This window comes from Colobus angolensis, unplaced genomic scaffold (assembly GCF_000951035.1).
Source record: "Colobus angolensis palliatus isolate OR3802 unplaced genomic scaffold, Cang.pa_1.0 Scaffold31, whole genome shotgun sequence".
In the NCBI taxonomy this organism is placed as follows: Eukaryota; Metazoa; Chordata; class Mammalia; order Primates; family Cercopithecidae; genus Colobus; species Colobus angolensis.
Genome location: NW_012116377.1, coordinates 6,768,763 through 6,791,668, shown reverse-complemented (window position 1 = coordinate 6,791,668; position 22,906 = coordinate 6,768,763). Strand labels below are relative to the sequence as shown.

Genomic DNA, 22,906 nt, shown 5'->3' with positions numbered 1-22,906 from the left:
GATGGTCTCGATCTCCTGACCTCGTGATCCACCCGTCTCGGCCTCCCAAAGTGCTGGGATTACAGGCTTGAGCCACCGCGCCCAGCCAGAAGAGTATTTTCTAGATTTTCTTCTAGGATTTTCATAGTTTGGGGTCTTACATTTAAGTTTGTAATCCATTTTGAGTTAATTTTTGTATGCGGTTGAGAGGTAGGGGTCCAGTTTCATTCTTCTGCATACGGTTCTCCCATTTTCACAGCAGTTTCCCAGCACTATTTATTTACTAGAGAGTCCTTTCCCTGTTGTTTATTTTTGTTGATTTTGTTGAAGATCAGCTGGTTGTAAGTGTGCAGTTTTATTTCAGAGTTCCCTATTCTGTTCCCTTGGTCTATGTGTCTTTTTAATTTTTAATTTTTTTCTTGTAGAGATCAGGTCTTCTTATGTTGCCCAGGCTGGTATTGACAAAATGCATAGATGCTAAGTGTCCAGCTTGAAGAATATTGATAAATGTAGACACCATAGCCACTACCCTAATCAGAATAGGGAACATTTTTATCCCTCACAAACATCCGTCAGTCATTTTCCTATCAATTTCCATCCCCCTGCCCAGGCAACAGTGTTTTGCAGTTTTCAGGGAAAAAATCTTGTAGTTCTTTGGTAAAATTCTTTTTGAAGCTATTGTAAGGGGGGTTTTCCGAATTTCATTTTTTAATTGCTCATTGCCAGTGTATAAAATAGAATTGATTTTTGTATCTCTTACCCTCAGTCTTGCTCAACTTGCTTATTAGCACTACTAAAATGTGTGTGTGTGTATGTGTGTGTCTGTGAATCTCTTAAGGATTTCCTACATACAAAATCATGTCACCATGCAAATAGAGATAGTTTTACCTCTTCTATTACAAATCTGGAAGATTTTTATTTCACTTTCTTGTCTAACTGTCCTGGCTAGAACCTCCAGTGCAATGTTGAATAGAAGTGGAGAAGGCAGACACCCCTGTTTCTGATCTTGCGAGGAAAGGTCCCTATTGACTTTTTCTTTTTTTGAGACAGAGTCTCACTCTGTCACCCAGGCTGGAGTGCAGTAGTGTGATCTTTGCTCACTACAACCTCTGCCTCCCAGGTTAAAGAAATTCTCCTGTCTCAGCCTCCTGGGACTACAGGCATGCACTACCATGCCCGGCTAATTTTTGTATTTTTAGTAGAGATGGGGTTTTGCCATGTTGGCCAGTCTAGTCTCAAATTCCTGACCTCAACTGATTTGCTTACCTCGGCCTTTCAAAGTGCTGGGATTTCAGGCATGAACCACCATGCCTGGCCCCCTTTTGGCTTTTAACATGGACAAAGCAAATTACTTTTCCACTTCACCAGCCCTTCTCTTCTTGTTTACTTCTGAAGAACCCAATTTAAGACAAGGCACCTCACACAACTGCCTCCTCCAGTACACCCTCCATATTGGTTGCCAAAGTATTTGTTCCAAAAACAAAGTCTTTGAATGACAACAGCTGTTGCTGAATGAGATCCCTTAGTACCAAGCTCTCTGGACAAATACTCCAGGTAATATCAGCAGCATTCTCACATCCTTCAGAAAACTGAGGTGCAGAGAGACTCCATGAATTGCCTGAGGGGCTAGTCTAGAAAAAGGCAGAACTCAGCCTTGTACCCCATTCCACATAAGCACTGTGCTGTCCTGCTGAAGAGCTGGGTCACGTGGTCACTTCCAGCTTTGAGGAAAGCTTTTTTCCTTCCTCTTTTTTGTTCTGAAAATTTTCACATACATAAAACAGTGAAATAATTATATAGTGGATTCTAAGATACATGTCACCTACAGTCACCTAATGTTAACATTTCTCTTCTACACCATTTGAGTGTAACTTGTAAATATTATGGCACTCCACTCCTAAATATTTCAGCATGCATTTCCCAAGAACAAGATGAACATTAATTCTACAGTATCATCTAGGACACTATTCCATATATAAAGCATTCCCAAAAAACCTAAGTATCTTTTGATAGCTTTCCTGTTGTTGCTGTTGTTGTTTTAGTTCAGGATCCAATTAGGATTCACTGATGCATTTCAGTGCTATGCTTCCTTCATCTCTTTTTAGAATTTTTTATTATTTTGTTATTTTATTTTATTTTTTAGAGACAGGGTCTCACTGTGTCACCTAGCCTGGAGTACAGTGGTCTAATTATGGCCCACTGCAGCCTTGACTTCCTAGGCTCAAGTACTCCTTTCACCTCAGCCTTTAGAGTAGCTGAGACTACAGGCACACACCACCACACCCAGCTAATTTAAAAAACTTTTTTTTTTTTTTTAGAGATGGGATCTTGCTATGTTGCCCAGGCTAGTCTTGAACTCCTGGCCCCAAGTGATCCTGCCACCTTGGTCTCCCAAAGTTTTGGGATTACAGGTGTGAGCCACTTCTCCTGGCCTCCTTCGTCTTTTTTAAGCTATCTTTTTTTTTGGTTTTATTTTCTATGACATTGACATTTTGGAAGAGTCCAGGCCAGTTGTTTCCTAGGATGTTTCTGGATTTGTCTGACTGTGTCCTCGCCATTAGATTCAGGTTACACTTTTGACGAGAATACTACACGGGAGATGTTTTGTGTTCCTTGTTGTATCACTTGGGGAGGGACATTGTGCCAAATGGTCCCACTATTTGAGATGTTAAATTTGGTCATTTGGTTAAGGTAGTGACTTCCAGGTGTCATCATTGTAATATGGTTTTCCCTTTGTAATAAATAAATCTGTGGTTGGGTGGGAGGGAAGGTGTTGTGACAGGTCCACTCATGGCTGCCTAGCACCCGGTTCCGCCTTCCCTGCAACAGAACCCCAATTTCCTTTGCTGCAGGAAAAAAATCAGCACAGATGTCTTGGTGGCCCTCTGAACACTCAATGGCTGTCAGGCCCTGTGGCCAGGTATGATGGCTCATGCCTATAATCCCAACACTTTGGGAGGCCAAGGTTATCCCAGCACATTGGGTGAATAGCCTGTTCCCCAACAATTTTTCCACTCAATGACTTTAGTATCCTTTGACAAATTTTTGCCTCATTCAGTTAATCCTCTGAAGGTGGAAAAATGGCAATTTAAAAAATATCAAATTCCTGCTGTACTGGTTAGCTGGCATTTTTTTGCAAAGAAGACTCTCCCTACTCTCTTTCCCATTCTGTCACTCTCTCCCTCTCTTCCTCCCTCTCACTAGAATAGGCTAATGGATTTAAAACAATTAAATGTGCTATAAGCCATTACTCTTTCTATTCTTCTTGATGTTCAAATTGTCCCACATTTGACTACTGGGAGCCTAGGAGGCAATTTTTTCTAATTGGGCACATGCCTGCACCCAGGAAATTGGGGTTCTATTGTAGGGAAGGGGAAACTGGGTGCCAGGTAGCCACAAGCAAACCTGTCACAACACCTTCCCTCCCCAGGGCCTCAGTTTTTTGGGCCTTAGAACAGGGTAATAAAACTCCAGGATGATTCTGAGGACTCAATTAATTGGTTCTGGATTAACTGCATGAAAATCATGTGTGCTTGTGCCCTGAAGCCTGGCACAAGGAAGGTCCTCAAAAAGCTCTGCTTCCCTTCCCCTCCTTTCCTTCACTTCCCTTGCCACTGCCTTTATCCTCCTCCTACTATGGATCAATAATGTTGCATTGTCTTCACCTGTTTGCTCCTCGGTTTTCTCATCTGTGAAGTGGGGATAAAGAACATACTGGTTGTTATGAGGCTCACCAATGCTGCTGTAAGTCTGTGAAATTCCAAGACTCCCCAAGGATTCTTCACAGTGGGAGTGAGGCGACACAGAGTCTCATGGTCACCTTTGGCTCTCACTCATTTTGTTGAATTAGCTCAGCACAGATGTCTTGATGGCCTTCTGAATACTCGGTGGCTGTCGGGACCCATGGCCAGGTGCGGTGGCTCACCCCTGTAATCCCAGCACTTTGGGAGGCCAAGGTGGGAGGGTTGCTTGAGCCCAGGAGTTCGAGACCAGCCCGGGCAACATAGCGAGACCCAGTCTCATATACATATACATATATATACACACACATACACACACACACATATATATATGCCAGGTGTGGTGGCATGTACCTATAGTCCTGAGAGGCAGGAGGATTGCTTGAACCCAGGAGGTCGAAGCTGCTGTGAGCCATATTTGTGCCACTGCACTCCAGCCTGGGCAACAGAGTGAGACCATGTCTCAAAAAAAAAATTTAATTGGCACTTTGGGAGGCCGAGGCAGGTGGATCACAAGGTCAGGAAATCGAGACCATCCTGGCGAACATGGTGAAACCCCGTCTCTACTAAAAATACCAAAAAAATTTAGCTAGGCGTGGTGGCGGGCGCCTGTAGTCCTAGCTACTCGGGAGGCTGAGGCAGGAGAATGGCATGAACCCAGGGGGCGGAGCTTGCACTGAGTGGAGATCACACCAGTGCACTCCAACCCGGATGACAGAGCGAGACTCTGTCTCAAAAAAAAAAAAGTAATTGACGAAGATTATATATATTTAAGGTATACAATGTGATGGTTTGATATACATACACATTGTGTAATGCTTATTACAACGAAATTAACACATCCTTCACCATCTATGTCATGCACTCGATCCTCAGAACTTGTTCATCTTTTTTTTTTTTTTTTTTTTGAGTTGCAGTCTTGCTCTGTCACCAGGGCTGGAGTGCAGTGGTGAGGTCCCACTCACTGGAACCTCTGCCTGCCAAGTTCAAGCAATTCTCCTGCTCAGCCTTTCAAGTAGTTGGGATTACAGGCACGTGCCACCAGGCCTGACTAATTTTTTTTTGTATTTTTAGTAGAGATGGGGTTTCATTATGTTGATCAGGCTGGTCTCAAACTCCTGACCTCGAATGATCTGCCCGCCTCAGTCTCTCAAAGTTCTGGGATTACAGGCATGAGCCACTGTGCCTGGCCAAAACTTGTTCATCTTATAACTAAAGTTTGTACCCTTTGACCATTTCCCTATTGCCCCCACTTCCTAATCCCTGGTAAGAAAGGGGTGAGGAGGAGAGAATGATTGAGAGAGAGCAGTAAGGCTCTGAGATTGAGAATAGCTGAGGGTGAAGAAGCCAGTAAACATCCCAGAGCTGGTGTGACCATGGAATCTTTAGGAACAAAGGTATCTGCTAGTTTCATTCAAAATACTTTATTGGCACACCCTACTCCATCCAGGTTGCCAATAGGAGCTCCAAATACTTTTTGCCTTTTTCATGTAGCCATCTAGTTTTCCTCAGCTCGGCTTCAGGTGCACTTTTGCAAATCAAAGCCATTCAGCAACTCAGAGGAACAAAAAGGGGCTTAGTTGAAGGTAGCAGTGTCTGACTGGCAACCGTCTGTGTGCTCCCTTACACATAGGGTCCTGTGTAAGAAGCCTACACACAATGCTTGGCACACTGCATTCCACACATGGTATGTACACTCTTTGGGCAATGCCTCCTAAAGGTTTAGGACCATTCCCTGTCCTCCCGCAGCACCCACACTCAGATCCTGCCTCACAAGACCCGACATGATTTGGTTCCTCACCGTTCCTCTGCTCTCTTCTCACTTTCCAGCCATGGGATGGCCCCTCTTTCTCTTTTCCTGCCTGAGGCTCCCAGAAAACCTCTTTCCCTACCTTTTATATAAATCCTACTCTCCCTTGGGCTCAGTTCAAAGCTTCTGCCTCAGAAGTTGCTCTGGCCGCTAAAATTAAAAGAGGCCTCCTTCTGTTCATTTCACTCGTGGCATCACCATGCAGTTTTCCGTGTATCACCGTCAGTTTCCTTGCGTGCGTGTTTGGCTTTTCACTTGTTTCCCCCCCCTTGCACTGTAAACCTCTCAAGGGCAGGACACTCACTTTCTTGAGCGGCGCTGTCATGCTCTTCACGTGTTTGCTGAATTAATGGAGCGGTGAACCCTCAGAAATTCGCCTCCAGATGAGCGCCTTGGCCTTCTCGGCGTCTCCTGGCCTCAGAACATCACCCTTGGCTCTCCCTCAAGTGTGAGTTCCCAAAGCGAGAACGTGACCCTGTCCTGAACCCAGGCCGCCACTCCAGGGCCTCCGCCGGTACACATCTTCGGCCACAGCCTAACGCACTGTAGCACGCGCAGACCGCCACGCCCCCACCCCGCCAGACGGAAGGACTGCAACCCCCACAAGGCACCACGACTCAGCGCCACCTGATTGGTGAAGCCTCCGGCAGCGACCAATAGGACGTGGTTTTGTTGGCGTGTGCCGCGGCCGCGCGAGTCCTGGAAAGCGTTGTTGGCTCGGTTGCTCTGGAGCCGGGTCCGGGTCTGGTGGCTGACCGCCCTCCATCAGCTCGCCATGGGGAGCACTGAGAGCAGCGAGGGCCGTAGGGTGTCCTTCGGAGTGGACGAGGAGGAGCGGGTCCGGGTGCTGCAGGGTGTCCGGGTGAGCGGCGCCGCCTGGGCCGGGGCGGGCGGACGGGGGAGGTGCGGGGCGGAGCGCGGGGCCGATGCTTCTTCCACGCGTGAGGGACGTGGGGCTTGGGAGACTCCTGGGGCTCAGGCCAGGAAGAGGCTGCACCGAGACGCGAGCCCGAGGCTGGCAACCTTGTAGCTTCGCGACACCGGCTTCAAGGAAGGAGGAGTGGAGAATGGGACAGGTGCGAGGCCCCTGGGACACGAGGGACGCCCTGGCCACGTCCTGGCTCCGGTCGGCTTAGTTTTTACGTTTCTTGAATTTGCGCCCGGCCTCCCAGCCAGTGTCCCCTCAGGTGCGCGCGTTCAGTTCTGGGTACGCGGTACCTCCCACCTGGGCTTTGCCTGGGGACTCAGCTCTTCCCCGCCGGTCTGTTCTCCACCGCACATCTGCGGGGTGCTGGAAGAACCGTAGCTCAGATACGATCCTCTTCCCTGCCTGAAACCCTCCAGTGGGTTCCTAGCGCGCTTGGATATTGCCTTACCTGGTTCCAAAGCTGGCCGGTGCCCGCCGACCTCTGGGACTGCATCTCGGGCCATTTCCCTCGCGGGGCACCCGCACGTCGTCCCCAGCCTCAGGACCGCAGTGTTTTCCTGGAGGGTGCCGCTGGCTCAGCACACGGTCTATGCGCCGGCTGTTCTCTCTCCTTCAGCTCTCCTTAAATCCCGCTCCTTCTTGTAATTCTTGTAGTTCAGATATCTCCTGAGAATCCTTCCCTGACCACCCAATCTGAAGTAGCCTCCTACCCCCCGTCACACATTTATTATTTTCATAGCACTCATCACAATGGCCACTTTTATTGGTAATTGTTTACTTGTTTATTGCATTTACCGCTAGAGTGTAAGCTTGTTGAGGCTAAGGTTTCTGTCTGATTAAAGACTGTCCCCAGAACCCAGAAGAATAAAAGCAGCTCTTATTGCAGTGTAGGGGCCATGCGTTGGACTAAACCACGTGTAAGTAACTGATTTAATTTTCAACAGCCCTGTTTAGCCCATTATTATAGATTAAGGAGAACTAAGGCACTGAGAGGTGAAGGAACCGATCCAAGGTCATGTAAATAGTAAGTGGGAGAACTGGGATTGAAACAAGCCAATTCTGGGGCATGTTGCTGTGCTCGGACTCTTCCTACACCTGTGTCTACACCTGCAGGTGCTTTGTAAGTAACTGTGGAGAGATTCACCCAGTAAAGGGGACCAAGATTAAATGAAATGCACAGAGCTGGTTACAGGTGAATTAGTTAAGGAGGAATTAGGGAGGTGGCTTAGAAAGACAGACTTTAGGAGGTCTTGCAGTTGCTCATTAGCTGTGTGACCTTGGGTAAAAATCTCTTTCGAGCCTCAATGGCCACATTAAAAAAAAAAAGATGTGTATGTATCCTATGTACTGCCTAGGATAAGATGATGTCTGTGAAAGTGTTAAGGAAATGCACAGAGAGAGTGCTTTAAGGAGGCCTCTCTTCTTAGCCTAGCAGAGTACTTGGCACATTTGGTGCTTTCTAGGTGTTGTATAGTTTTGTTGACCTCGCTTGTGGCAAGGATTAAACAGGGGAGGAGATGGCTTATGTTGGAAGGCCAAGAGGGAGGAACCTGAATTGGAATTTGGAAAGATAAGCTTGGCTCCGTTTGGGTGCTCTCAACCTTGTGATTTGGTCTCCTGTTTTGGGGAATGTTGGAAAGTTAAGTTGGAGTCTTCAGAGGTTCAGGGGAGTGCCTTTGGGGGTGCCTTCTTCCAAGCTGATTGGAAGCCTCATGTTTTTTGAGTGTTATATAAGACAGGTACATTTTATTTCAAGTTCTCTTAAATACTTCTGCAACATATAAATTCTCTGTATTTAAAGATGGAGAATTGGGCTTAGAGGGGTTAAGGAATTTGCCCAAGGTGTTAACCTGAGTAACTTCTGGGACTTTAATTAAGATCTTTTGGGTGCAAAAGCAACTTTTTCTCACTTCTCTAATTCCCTCCCCTCCCCGCCCCACTACCCATGATGTATGCAAGGCAGCCTGAAAATTTTGTGACAATACCCGCACCTGTCCTTATAGGGATGATAGTGCTCCACTTAGTTTTAAAACTAGAAGGGACTTTGGTGACTGACTGCTTTCTTTTCCAGCTGGGCAAACTAATCAGAGAGAATAAATGACTTGTCCAGAGATGCACAGTAAAGTGCACGGCCCCATGTAATGAGAGCCATGTCCTTCCTTCTGCTTGTGTTTGAAAGAGGAAAACTGAAGAAAGGAGGTGATGGTAATGAAGAAAGGATGTTTTGGTGTAGGGGCTTTTTCTGTTAGCAGAGTTACTTGAGGGTTGAGAAATTCACCTTGTCTTTAGAAGTAAGTGAAAAAGATTGCCAGATCAACAAAACAGTTGCCAAAGTGAACAAATGAGTTAATTTAATGAGAGGCAGATGCCAAAGAAGATCTGCCCCAGCTTCTTTAGAGCAAGTTGAATATTCTTAATGACCATTTGTATTTAATTCCTGAGGCCTGGTCCTAGAAAGTGTTCTAGTCCCTTTAAGATTAAGTATTAGTGGCCAGTAGTGGTGGCTCATGCCTGTAATCTCAGCACTTTGGGAGGCTGAAGTAAGCAGATCACCTGAGGTCAGGGATTCAAGACCAGTCTGCCCAACATGGTGAAACCCTGCCTGTACCAAAAATACAAAAGTTAGCTGGGCATGGTGGCACACACTTGTACACCCAGCTACTTGGGAGTCTGAGGCAGGAGGATCCTTGAATCCAGGAGGCGGGGTGTGCAGTGAGCCGAGATTGCGCCAGCCTGGGTGACGGAGAGAGACTCCATGTTGAAAAAAAAAAAAAAAAAAGAAGATTAAGTGCTAGGCCTTGCTAGTTTACATACTTAATTTGCATAAATTCACAAAGTGTGTTCAAACCGTAATTCCATGGAAGGTAAAAGAAATTTAATGAATGCAAAATGTGCAGTTATATTCAACTCCAGTTTTCAGAGCAAATGTATGAAATATGTAAAGATTTTGTTTCAACCAGTACATTTAACCTCATCCTTCAGTAAGAGAAGGCACACATGGCAGTCATATCCCATATGTGTCCACCTTCCCTCTTCTTCTCTCCACATGAGCTGCCGCCTTTGGTGATTCAGCTGACGTTGGTTGCTTGTGAGCATCCAGACCCCTCACTTTTCACCAACCTTTTCCCCTTTCCCACCACTGAGCCCACTCCTGTTCCAGTCACTTGCATGTTCCCAGAGTCATTATCCCCTCCAGGCTTGATCAACTTTACCATCATGCATTGCTCCCATGAGGCTGATTCTGGACCACGGCGGAGGGGAAGATCAGGAAGAATGTAGTCAGACACACAAGAGAGTCCTCCAGTGTGCCAGTGCCAGAGAGGCCGTGTGCCAGAGCGCTGTACCTGCAGCCGCCAGTTATTCCTCACCTCAGTGAATGTCCACTGTCTTCATGTTACTTGTCCAGCACTGGGCCTGGCCTTGCTGAGACAATGAGGGACAAAGCCGAGGACTCTGTCATCATAGAGACCTCAGCCCAGTAGGGAGAATGGACCAGAAAAGAAGAGACACAGGCAAAAGACTCAAAGAGCTGCAAGAGCTAAGGAGGAAACAAAAAGTGTGCAAAGGCTATTGGGGCTGCCCACTTGAGGTGGGATGGTCAGGCAGTGCCTCTCAGGAGGAGATGTTGACTGTGGCCTAAGCCAGCCCTGTGAAGCGTGTGCATATTCACTCTGTGCTAAGCACTGTGCCTGGTGTATTTGGAGCATCACCCCAGAAATTCCACATGCTTACCTTGTGAGGGGTCATTATCCCCATCTCAGAAGGTAGGAAACGGGTTCAGTGAGGTGAAGTAACCTAAGGTCACAGAGCTGGAACCTCAGGGTCTCTAACTCTGTAGTCCACATGCTTGGCAGCCACAAGGAGGGTAAGATGCTTGAGGAATTGGCAGGTGGCGAGGCCAGACTCAGGGCCCAAATGCCAGGCAGGGCTGTGAACATGTTGTTCTGGAGGCCACACTGCAGTTCTCTGGTCAGGAGCAGAGCTTTGGAAAGGTTCTATCTGGTGACACTGATTTTTCTTTAAAAACAAAAAACAACAGGTTTAAGCCAGGTGCAGTGGTATGTACCTGTAGTCCCAGCTACATGGGAGGCTGAGGCAGAAGGATCACCTGAGCCCAGTGGTTTGAGTCCAACATAGCAAGACCCCATCTCTTGAAAAAAAAAAAAACAGCTTTATTGAGATGCATTTTACATATTATAAAATTCACCCATTTCAATACTTTTTAGTAAATTTACACAGAATTGGGCAACTGTCACCACAATCCAATTATAGAACATTTATAAGACCTAAAAAGATGCCTTGACCTGTTTGTAGTCACTCCCCATCCCCACTCCCAGTCCCAGGTAATCATTAATCCTGTTTCTCTGTAAATTTACCTTTTCTGGACATTTCATAGATAGTCACCTCTTGGTCTTTCAATGACTTATCCATGGGTCATTGGTTCCAGGACCCCCATGGATACCAAAATCCTTGGGTGCGCAAGTCCCTTATGGAAAATGGTGTATTTGCATATAAACTACACACATTCTCCTGTATACTTTAAATTATCTCTAGATTACTTATAATACCCAGTGTAAACTTTATGTAAATAGTTGTTACACTGTGTTTTTAAAGATTTGTATTATTTTTTATTGGTATATTATCTTTTATTCCTTTTTCTCAAATGTTTTCCATTGGATCTATGGATATGGAGGACTGAGTGTAAATGATTCATGCAGCGTTTATTTCTGGCTTCTGGCTTCTTCCACTGAGCAAGTGTTTTTGATGTTGGTTCATTGATGTAGTAGTGTATATCCATAGTCCATCCTTTTTATTGCTGAATGGTATCCTGTTTTATGTATGTACTGCATTTGGCTTATTCAGTCACCAGTTGAGGGCATTTGAATTTTTTCTACTTCTTGGTTATTGTGAGTAATGCTGCTATGAACATTTATGTATTATACAAGTTTTTTTGCAGACAAATGTTTTTAGTTCTCATGGATAGATACCTGAGAGTGGATTTGCTGGGTCATTCAGTTTATGAATTTTATGAATTGTCAGGTTTACTTTTTAAAGAAACTGCTGAACTGTTTGCTGAAGAAACTGTACCATTTGCTATTTCCACGAGCAATATATGGGATTCCAGTTTCTTCATATCTTCACCAACACTTGTTATTATCTTTGATTCGAGCAATTCTAGTGGCTGTGAAATTGTATCTCATCGTGGTTTGAATTTACCTTTCCCTAATAACTAATGATGTTGAGCATCTCTTCATGTGCCTATCCATATATTTTCTTTGGTGAATTGTGTATTCAGATCTTTTGCCCATTTTTAATTGGATTATTTATCTTTTTATTATTGAGCTATAGGATATCTTTGTGCATAGTAGGTGTGTGTAGGTTATATGCAAATACTCTGCCATTTTATATAAGGGACTTGAGCATTCTCAGATATTGGTATCCACAGAGGTCCTGACACCAATCCTACATGGATACCAAAGGATGACTGTCCTCAATTCTGCCATTGTAGGGGAAAGCAGCCATAGACAGTATGTTTAAGTGAATGGTTTTGACTGTGTTCCAAATAAAATTTATTTACAAAATCAAGTGGTGGGTTGGATTTGGCTCAAGCACCAGAGTTTGCTGAATCCTGATCTAAATTGGTGTTTGCATGATGAGATCTCTTATTTCTCCAGGCTCTGTTGAAAAGATTATTCTTTCCCCATTGAATTATCTAGGAACCTTTGTGAAAATCCAGTGAACATAAATGTAAGGGTTTATTTCTGGACTTTCAGTTCTGTTCCATTGATCTTTAGGTCTGTCCTTATGCCAATACCATGCTGTCATGCTGATTATTGTGGCTTTCTTTCAAAATTGGGATGTGTAAGGTCTCTAACTTTGTTATTTTTCAAGATTGTTTTATCTGTTCTGTGTCCTTTGCATTTCTGAATACATTTTAGGATAAGTTTGTCAACTTCTGCAAAGAAGCTGGCAGGGATTTTGATAGGATTTGTGTTGACACTATAGATTACTTTTGGGAGAATTGCTATTTTAGCGATATGGAGTCTGCTAATTAGTGAATATGAAGTATCTTTCCATTCATTAGATCTTTCTTAAGTTTTCTGAGGAGTGTTTTGTACTTTCAGTGTACAAGTCTTGTACTTCTTAAATGTATTCCCAAGCATTTTATTATTTTTGATGCTATTGTGAATGGAGTTGTTTTCTTACTTTTATTTTTCTTTTCGTTTTCTTACTTTTATAGTTGGTTTCTGTATATTGACCTTCTATCTTGCAACCTCGTTAGACTTATTTATTAGTTCAGTTAGGGTTTTGTTTTGGGTAGATTTCTTAGGCCTTTTTACAGGTAGGATCATGTTGTTTGCAAATAAAGACTGACTTCTTTTCCAGTCTGGATGCCCTTTTTCTTGCCCTCTTGCTTTGGCTAGAATCTCCAGTACAATGCTGAATAGAAGTTGTGAATGTGAATGTCCTTGCCCCTTGTTCCTGAACTTAGGGAGAAAGCATTCAGTCTTCCATCATGATGTGTGTTAGGTGTACGGTTTTGGTGGATGCACCTTATCAGATTGATAACTTTTTCTTTTAATAGTCACAGCCACTGCTTTCTCTGTGTGCCTATGTCCTGTTTTTCTCTTATGAGCTCTAAGAGGGCAAATCCTGGATTTTCATGATAGTGTCTGCTCATTAGTATATACATGTTGGGTTACATGCTTGGATTAATGAATTGGCAGTCCTTCTCTAGCCAAGCTGGCGATCCCGTGGCAGCTGTGCATGAGAATCTCATTCTTCCAGGCTTTAACACACACTGTTCTGGATGTATGTGGCAGACTTTGTTTTCCGTCACGTGGTTGCCTAGTGAAATGCTTCTGAGCTTGCCTTCTTGACTGTTTCAGCTTGATCATGGAAGTTCCTTATGATATGTTTTACATGATTACTTTTCCTGTTCTTTCTTTTGTTCCTGCTGGATGTTAACCTCTGTGCTTGGGATCCTGTTCACCCTAGAATGTCTGCTTTTTGATTGCAGCATTCATCTTAGTTGACTCGCTTAAAGGCAGTATGGTAAACAGAAAATCCCAGACCTGGACTTACGCCCTGACACTTCAGAAGGATGAGTCTTTCTCCTTATGTGCAAGATAGAGATATGATGTAGCATCTCCATGCACCCATTTAGCATAGACACCATGAAGGGGTTGCATTATAAGTCTTCTCTGGTCTTTTACAGCTGTAAAGCTCACCTGGCTAACTGTTTGGATGAGTGCAGTTTGATGGAGCCCACATCAGGAATTGCCAGCTGGAAAGCCAGAAAACAGGTGGCCAACTTCTCTGCTACTTTTCAATGAAAAGTATCTACTTCTGATTTCAAGTCCAGCAAACGGTTCTTGAGTTCACACTGTGTGCCGGTTTCTGGGCTAGCTGCTTTCACATGTATTATTCTGTTTGATGCTCCTGAATCCATCACATCTTCTGACAAGTGCTGACGCATTAGAAAACAAGGTAAAGCAAATTCTTCAGGGAAGCACAGTGCTTTAGGTCTCTCTACCTTTTCCGCCTCAGCTGCTGAGGAGTGGAAGCTCATCTTAAAGACAGGATGGTTGAAGGCTCAGACACCTGCGTATAGATTTCCCTCTGGTGCACTCCATTTTTCTGCCTTGGAGGTTCTGAAACTCACTCTGTGTGAGAATGACAGCAGGGGACTGTCTACACAACCACACTGTACTTTAGGTGCAGAAGGAATCCTCTCAAGGGTTTGGTTGAACGTCCTTTAAATTTTATCGTAATAGTAGTACAGTGTAACTAGTAATAAAATCTAAATAGTACAACAGTTAAAGTTATTTCCACCTTCTGACTTCAGCATATGACCCTCATATGTGATGAGATTCCATTACATTCCTCCTTTCTTATATCACAGTACAATGTTGAAGGTCTCTGTATGTAAAAGATACATCTATAAAATAATATAAATGTAAGGTGGTTGTTAATTGTAACCCTTACTAGGCTCATCTCGGGCCAGTTACCACATTTGGAAAGTAAAGGTGCTGCACTGGAAGGCAGCCTTGATCCTCCCAGGTTTCAAGTGCTGCCTTTTCCCTTTATTGGAAGGGGTCATTCCTGCTCTCCACAGTGGCACTGGTGTCCAGCATCAACCACCGTCTCTGCCCTTCCTGTGTCTGGTAGGAGCTTCTGACCTTTTCTGAGTCTGCTATCCCTTCTGCGCCCTGTTCCTGGCCATTCTCTTTCATCCTCATTCATGTACCCATGACTTCTGGATTCTAAATATCCAACCCAGAGCTTTCCACATGCCCCTGCCAGCACCCCATGCATGTCCCATGGGTACATGTAATTGACTGTGTCCAAATGGGGCTCACCCACATTTCTTCTCTGTCCCCTTAGAGATGACCCTTGTCTCTTCTGTTGTGAGTAGCTCTACTATCCAGTCCTTCATCCACATTCCTCTCTTTCTCTACATTCATGACAAGTCTTGAGCTTCACCTTCCAGCAGTTTCTCAGTTTTGTCCTCTCCTGTTTGTTCTTTCTACTCTCAGTTCAGGCCTATACCATCTTCCCTTTGACCAGCTGAAAAATTGTTCTTCATTAGCTTGCTTCCTACAAATCTATACTTTCTGGTGCTACCAGGCTAATTTTTTTAAAAAGGTAAATTTTACTTTTGAACAGGTTTCCTGCAGATGGTCATTAAATGCAGACAGTTGAAAAGGAGGTGCCCAGGGAAAAGCCCATCTCCCTTCTACTGTGTTTTGTTGGTCCTGCTCCCAGAGGCAGCCCGTGACCAACTTCTCATGTCCCAGGGACTGTTCAGAGTTGAAGCTGATTGTGTCGCATCCTTTCATGTCTCTCCCTTGCCTCGCAGTTAAAGGCATGTTTCCGGGCCTGGCTCACGAGGTCCTCCATGTGTGGGGGCCACTTTCTGCCTTCACTGTGCCTCCCTGCAGGGACACTTGCTCCTGCGGGACCTTAAGCTGCTTCATGCATGTGTGCCTGTGATTCTTCTCCCCTCCTTTGGCTGGCCAAGTGCAAGTGTTGCCTTCAGAAGGAGCCTTCGGTGGTGTCCTCTGCAGACTCTGTGCTCTCCTCCCAGGGCTTACTGCCCTGGGCTGAAATGATCTATTCCACACTTACTTCCTTACTGCCCCGTGAACAGGGGCCACATCTTCTTCATCTCTCTGTCCCCAGCACCTAAGCCAGAGCTTGGCACAAGTCAGTAAAATACTTGTTGGATAAACTTTTAAGCCACTGGCTCAGTTTTTCTTGCCTCAAACTATGAGTCCAGAAACTTAATGATATTAATTGATTTTAAGTGATCGCTACCATTTAAAAGTTGGGAGGCTTTACATAAAATTGATTTTTAGCTTTCTTTGAGGAACAAATGGAAAGTCTGCCATTCTCATATGGCAACACTTTGCTAGAGTCGCGAGGTGGCTACGCTCTTCATGTGGCCGTGCAGTCTCATCACAGTTACACCATGGTATCCTTGCACGGTGCTTTATACATTTTATTTTTTAAAATCAGGCCTGTTTTATTTGTTTCCACCACCTGCCCAACTCCTGTGGGCATTTGTGTGTGCCATGCTTGGTGTAGGAGGTCTCCAAGGGCTCTTCTTGTTCTGCCTTTCTGGGATTGACATCTGTGGTGAGCAGCCGGTGCATCTAATTTCAGCTCATAGAAAACTGAAGAGCTAGGGAACAAAATCTCCAAGGCAACAGCCTTAGGCAAGGGGGTGATCTTTTTCGGATCACGGGGTTGGGCAACACCTCTACATAGATTGGGGTGTTGGGAATTGGGGTGTTGACACCAGGAGCTGACAGGCTGAGCCTCTGGGAAGCCTGTCCTTTTGAAACTGGCCGTGTTGGCACTGTCCTGGTGCTAGGCCTGCCCTAGCCCACACTGCCTGCCTGCTGTAGGTCTGAGCTGATGTTATCTCTTCCTCGTTTTCTAGTGCCTGGCACCCAGCAGGCCCTCGGAAAACACTGTGTTGAGTAGGTGGAGCATGGCTGCGTAGACCTGTCTCAGCTGCTGACCCACTGTATAACTTTGGGAAGTCACTCTCTGTACATCACTGTCTTCATCTTTGGAGTGAGGACGATGACACCGCTCCTGCCTGTGATGCCTCGCTTTGTAAACTGTGTGAACTTTCAATGTAAAGAATAATGCTTGAACTGCTTCCCCATTGTGCCTTCCCAAATGTGCCTAGGTAGTTAACATTTTTAAGGCTAAAAACATGCTCATTTTCACCTTGATATTCAATTAGTTTTTAAAGTAGGTTGTCTGTTTTGTGAGTATACGGATGCTCCACCCGTCCATCTTCCTGGGACTCCATAAAGCAGTGGGTGGGGGAAGTGGGAACTGCAAATCATTCTATTGTTTCCCAGTCTTCCCTTCTGTGAAAAGGGTTACTTGTCACCTCAGAGCAGCTCCATGTTATTGCCTTTACTTGTGCAGGGGTCTCTGTTAAGTGTCCAGGGTTTGGATTTGAGTCTTGGCCCTAGCACTTCCCACGTTTCACCTCCCTGACTCTAGTTTCTTCATCTGTAAAATGGCGGCTGCTGCACAGGGACTACCCTTACCTGGAGCCTGGCATATGGAGTGTGCTCTAGGATCAGCAAGTCAGGGTTGTTTTTGTCATTAGCCTTAAATAGGCACCCTTATCACTCTTGGGTTGCGGTCTTCTCTTCTAGCCGTGAGCTTTGCTGCCCGCCTCTGGAGTGTGGGGAAATTACATTCTTACTCTGGCCTGCCCTAGGCTCTCGTATGCCAGGGATTCCCTAACATCTTTCTAGAGAGCTAGCCTCTTGCATCTTCCTGTGCAGCCTGTTTGCCTGTGGAACAGAGCTGCATGGATGGACTTGGAACATGACACACTTACAGAGCTCAATAATGTGGCTCAATAACGATGCCTGCCTCTTTCCCGCGAGCCAGACTCAGGACCTTGCTATCAGTTTTCCCCCATCCCTGTTGCTTTAGGAGTTTTTCTTCTTGTGGAATGCATCTTGTTTTTAAATGCCAGCTGGTCACAATTTCTCATGAATCCTTTTAGAATTTTCCCAAGGCCGTGGAAAAGTGCACTCTTTCTGAAAGTACAAATGAGATCACGCTATTCCGTCCATTCCCTTTTCCTCTTACCTGCGCATTCAGTCAGATGGTCTAAATAGTTTTACTTTCTTTTGTATCCATTCCATCCTTTTCACTGCTTCAGTTGTCACACTTCTCAGTGCTCCTCCTCCTGATTTGCACTGTTGTGGTGGTGCCCCTGCTACCAGCCCCTTCGTCATCTCAGTCCTGCCTCCTGCTCTGCCAGACCTTCCTGTGCAAGAGAAGACTGACCATGTCCCTGCTTGTAGCCTTCACTGATTCCCAGGTCCAGCTTCCTTGACTTGCCATCCAAGGCCCTTAACAGGTGGCACTCCAGCAGCTCCAGAAGCTCCTCACACCTGATGTTTTCATGTCCCTGCCAGACTGAGCCGTGATGCTCCTTGGAGCTCCCTCCCTTCCGTGCCTTTGCTCATGCCACGCCTCTCTCTGGAACGCCACCTTCTGCTCACACCTCTTCTCTGCTATCATCCCTTCAGGCCCGATTCAGGCCATCTCCCTTCTCTCCTTTCTAGCTGGAACTCAGAGTTCCATTGTTGAACCTCCTGGGCCCTTAGCAGGGCTGCTCGTATCCACTGCTCAGTGGCTTGTCTTCTCTCCCTGTGTGTCTGTCTGTTCCACCCTGCTTGACCGTGAGCTCTTTGAGTAGAAGGTCCATGGTTGTCATATCTTTATGTACTCCATTGCACTAGTGCCATGTTATGGACCCGGGCCTCTAATAAATATTTAATTCATGTTCACAAACATTGGAGTGTCTCCAGTGTGCTAAGCCCTGAAGATACAATAGGAGCATCATGGAATCCCTGTGCCCATGGAGCCGCTGTGCTGTTGGAATGAAGACAAAGACGTGCTTGGGGTCTGTTGCGCCAGGTGGTCATAAGTGCTGCGAAGAAAGCAAAGCAGAGTAAGGGGAGGTGCTGGCAGGGGTGAGGTCGATGGGGGGCTGGTTCCAGACAGGGGAGTCGGGGAAATGTGTGCAGTCCCCTTTGAGGCTGAGCCTGCTGGGAGTCAATTGGTTCCCTGGCCTTTCTGCAGCAATCTTGGCCCCTCTGCTTTTTATCGCTTTAGCTTCTGTGGTGGTTGTCCCTTCTAGGGGCCGTTCTAGGCAGTGAGTGCTGCTTAGCAGGTGCATCTCCCCTTGCTCTTGCTGTTGGAGGGACAGCTGGCTGCCCTCAGAGCAGAGCAGCACAGCAGTTAAGCATACAGGCCCGGGGTCAGGCAGCTTTCCCTGCAATCAGGCTTTGGTCCTGCAGCTTCATGGGCTGGGCAAGTTCTTTAACCTCTCTCTACCTTGGTTTCCTCAAGTAGAAGGTGAGTGTGGCATTGTGAGGATTAGTGAGATGGTCTGTGCCCAGTGAGTGCTGGATGAATGTTAATCAGTGGGTAGGTAGCGTTAGTAAGGTGGCACAACTCAGTTACAATCACGACTCTCATCCTCATGACCTTATATCATGACCTTATATTGGGTCAGCTGCACATTGCTCACTCTTGTCCTTGTTCATTCAGTTGTTGATAATACCTACTTGAGGTTTTTAAGATGGCACCTTTCTCCTTACAACCTTTCAGTCACGAGGTGGCCATGTGACTTACTCATAGACCTGTGTGGTTTAATAAAGAAACCCATATGGTGGCATGCACCTATAGTCCTGGCTACTCAGGAGGCTGAGGCAGGAGGATCCGTTGGGCCCAGGAGTTCAAGACCACCTGGGCAATATAGGGAGGCCTTATCTCTTAAAAAAAAAAAAGGAAGCTATAGTCCTTTGGGAACTTGCCTCTAAGTTCACAGTTGCTTTTGGGTGAGGACAACATTTCGGTTAGGGTCAAATTTTGGTTTCTTCCTTGGAAGGAAGTGGAATCTGGATTCCAAATGCATTTGTTAAGGTGGAAGTGCTGAGGGGTATGTGTGTGTGTGTGTGGCTAGGGGGGGCTTAGATTGAGGCTTGGGCCTCTCCCTGGCCTGGCCTTGCATCTGACTCAGACTGTCTGTGGGCCTTCCCCACTCTGCACGCCTTCCCACCCTCCATCACGGAGCTTGTAGGGCAAGGACTGTGGGCTGGAGAGGGGAGGAGACAGAGTCTCTTCTTGGACTCTACTTTGTCATCAGAGACTTGTGGAGGTGCCATCCAAGTGTGCCAGGGTAGTAGCAGGGAAGAGGCCCCTCTCCTTGGTGTCCCCTTGTTACTCCAGGGTGAGGGTAGGTTCAGGTTTGAGCCACAGGATGTCAGAGCTGGAGGGCGCTTTAAAAAGAATCTGTGCAATTTAATTTTGTGTACAATATGGACAAGCTGAGAAGAGACTTACTCAAGGTTGCAAAGTTACACGGAGAGCACTTAGAACAGTGCTGATGGTCTGTGGCAAATGCTAACTGTTGTTATTATTGCTCAACTCATATATTTTTATGTACCCAATATGTGCCTGGTATGGATTATAATTAATATTTGTGTAGCACTCTGCAGTTTTCACCTAATAGCTAATATCGTTTGCATTGTACCAACTGCTTTTTGTAGATTGCTTCATTTAATCCTAGAAATCACCATAAAGTCTGTGCCATTAATTCTTTCCATCTAACAGATGAGGAAACTGACTTCGAGCTAAGAAGTTCTCTGGCCAAGGTCACACAGCTGGTATGCAGCTTAGCTGGTATTCAAACCTGGGCTGGTCTGACTGCAAAGCACTGAGTTCCTGAGCTGTGCCACGGCCAGGCCAGCCTTGAGGGAGGCTGCATTTCCTAGATGGGGATAGTGAAGCTCCAAGAAGCTAACGAATTGGGGCAGAAACATGCAGCTGGAGGGTGGGCAGAGCTCCTCCTCCCCTGCACTGCTCTATGTTAGTCCTCTGTCCACTGACCACACAGGACCTCCTGGCCAGCTCTGATGGCACTGTGACCAGCGGACCGTGGCACCAAGTACCAGTCCCGTCTGGCTCTGGAGGCCTCCCCTCTGGTTCTGTTGGTGCGGGGAGCACTGCCCAGATGGTGTTTATTCTCACATGACTGCTGTGTGTGTATGTATATTTGTTGATTAAAAATATTACTTGCTGTATTTTATGGCAACATAAAAAAAATTACAAATCTCTCAATGCCAACAAGAATCTTGCCAATGTTTTCATTAACCTCTTACAAACTGAGCTGTGTGGTTCCATTCCCGCCCCCTGGGGTTGCACCTGGCAAATCTGAGCCCCCCGCTCACCTTCGCAGAACCCCTGCCATGTCTGCCTCATGCCCTTGGATCAGATGTGAATGCCTTACCCTGGTCGGCTAGGGGTCATACGGTCTGGCCTTTGCCTACCCCTCTGGCCTGATTGTCTGGTCCCTTCTTTTCATTCACTCTCTGGCCTGCTGGCCTTCTGTGGGGCCCTTGGACATGCCAGACTCAGTCCTTCTCAGAGACTGCACTTCTCCCCTCTGCTGGAACTAGGTTTCAGGATGTACGTGTGGTTGAGCACCTCATCCCTGGGCGGGCGTCTAAACAGGAATATCATGGCTAAGTAGCCTTCCCCGGTGCATACGGCTTCCCTGCACCCCTGCCTTGCATGCTGCCATCACTTTATGATAGTCGTTTCTTCTTTCATAGATAGCACCAATCACTAGTGCACCTTGTTGGTTCTTCAGCATATGTTTAAGCATTTCTGAAGTGGGGATGTTGTGTATGATAGGAGGAATGTTAGTTCCACTAGAGTTTTTGTCTTTCATCAGGCCGGGTAAAATAATGGTAAGGTTTACAGTTGCTGGTGTCCTGGCTTAGGTGAGGGAGGACATGGGAAACGGTGTATTTACTGTGTATCGTCTCTCACCTGCCATCTGAATGTGAGCTCCAGAAACTCAGGGACTGTGTCACTCCCTTTCAGTGCTCTTGCTCACTGCTTCTAGTGCATTGCCATCACAGTAAGTGACTCATAAAGAGGGAGAGTGGGCCATGGCTGTGGCGCCCTTGTCTGTTTGCCTGTGGACAGGGTGCTTCCTCTGCTCCTTGCCTGCACTATCAGAGTCTTATTATTATTATTATTGTTTTTTGAGACAGAGTTTCACTCTTACTGCCCAGACTGGAGTACAATGGCGTGATCTCAGCTTACTGCAACCTCCACCTTCCGGGGTCAAATGATTCTCCTGCCTCAGCCTCCTAAGTGGCTGGGATTACAGGCGCCCACCACCACGCCTGACTAATTTTTGTATTTTTAGTAGAGATGTGGGTTTTACCATGTTGACCAGGCTGGTCTTGAACCCCTGACCCCAGGTGATCCACCTGCCTCGGCCTCCCAAAGTGCTGGGATTAGAGGCGTGAGCCACTACGCCCAGCCAAGAGTCTTTTGCATGGCAGGGCCTGGTCTTCCCGGTCACGCAACCCTTTTCCGTGGTGTGGATTAGGACATCGTCAGCTGTGACTGCCATTGTTACATAGATCACACGTGTCATGGTTGCCTCGTCCTCACCTGCATAGATCCCAGGATCCCTGAGGTTCGTTCCTCAGTGCTGACCTCCCTCAGGACACTCAGCAGGGGCTTTCAGTCCCTCAGGCACCTGGTGCATTCCACAGGGTCCACTCTGAGATGGGGGGTGCTGTCTAGTAGTGTGCTGGTAAATTTCTAACTGGCTCTGCCCTTCACCTCCCTCAGAGGGCCTGGTTTGTAGCATTGGCCAGTTTCTGTGGTGGATATACCACCGTGGCCAATTTCAGACTGCTGTCATGAAGTCAACCAGCACATGTTTCCTTAAAATTTAAAAATGAGCTCTTAGCCAGTTTCAGCCACCATTCGGATGCCCAGATCTTTTCATTCAGCCTGTGTTCCCTGAAGTGCTAGCTTCAGGAAGTTCCCTGAAGTGTTCCCTCTTGAGTGCTGGCTCCGTGTCCCCACCTACAGGGAAGGATGTTCCACATTGCTACTGCTGTCACCTTGCACCCAGTCTGGTATCCTGTTTCCACCCGCAGCATGTGGCTGAGTGCCTACTGGGAACTTGGGGCTTTAGGTGTTTCTCCTCATTCTCCCATACACTGACTCATTCAGGGTCTTAGTTGCTACAGCTGCAAAAAAAGGAAGAAATGAGCAAACTTGGGAAGGGAAGGTTTCTCCCTTTTACAAAGGGGGAATTTTCTTTCTTTTCTTTTCTTTTCCTTTTTTTTTTTTCTGGGACAGAGCCTCACACTGTCTGTCACCTGGGCTGGAGTGCAGTGGTGCGATCTCAGCTCACTGCAAGCTCCACCTCCTGGGTTCACACCATTCTCCTGCCTCAGCCTCCCATGTAGCTGGGACTATAGGCGCACGCCCCCATGCCTGGCTAATTTTTTGTATTTTTAGTAGAGATGGGTTTCACCGTGTTAGCCAGGATGGTCTCGATCTCCTGACCTCATGATC

General features: G+C 46.4%; 1 protein-coding gene across 2 annotated transcripts in view; it reads left to right on the top strand.

The window, feature by feature from the left end:
- Positions 1-6,218: 6,218 nt before the first annotated feature.
- CHCHD6 (coiled-coil-helix-coiled-coil-helix domain containing 6) overlaps positions 6,219-22,906 on the top strand; it is a 253,556-nt gene continuing 236,868 nt past the window's right edge. For both annotated transcript variants that reach the window (XM_011950742.1, XM_011950743.1), the window contains exon 1: positions 6,219-6,391. In XM_011950742.1, coding sequence (XP_011806132.1) covers positions 6,305-6,391 — 87 coding nt within the window. In that variant the 5' untranslated portion in view covers positions 6,219-6,304. The remainder of the gene's footprint in view (positions 6,392-22,906) is intronic.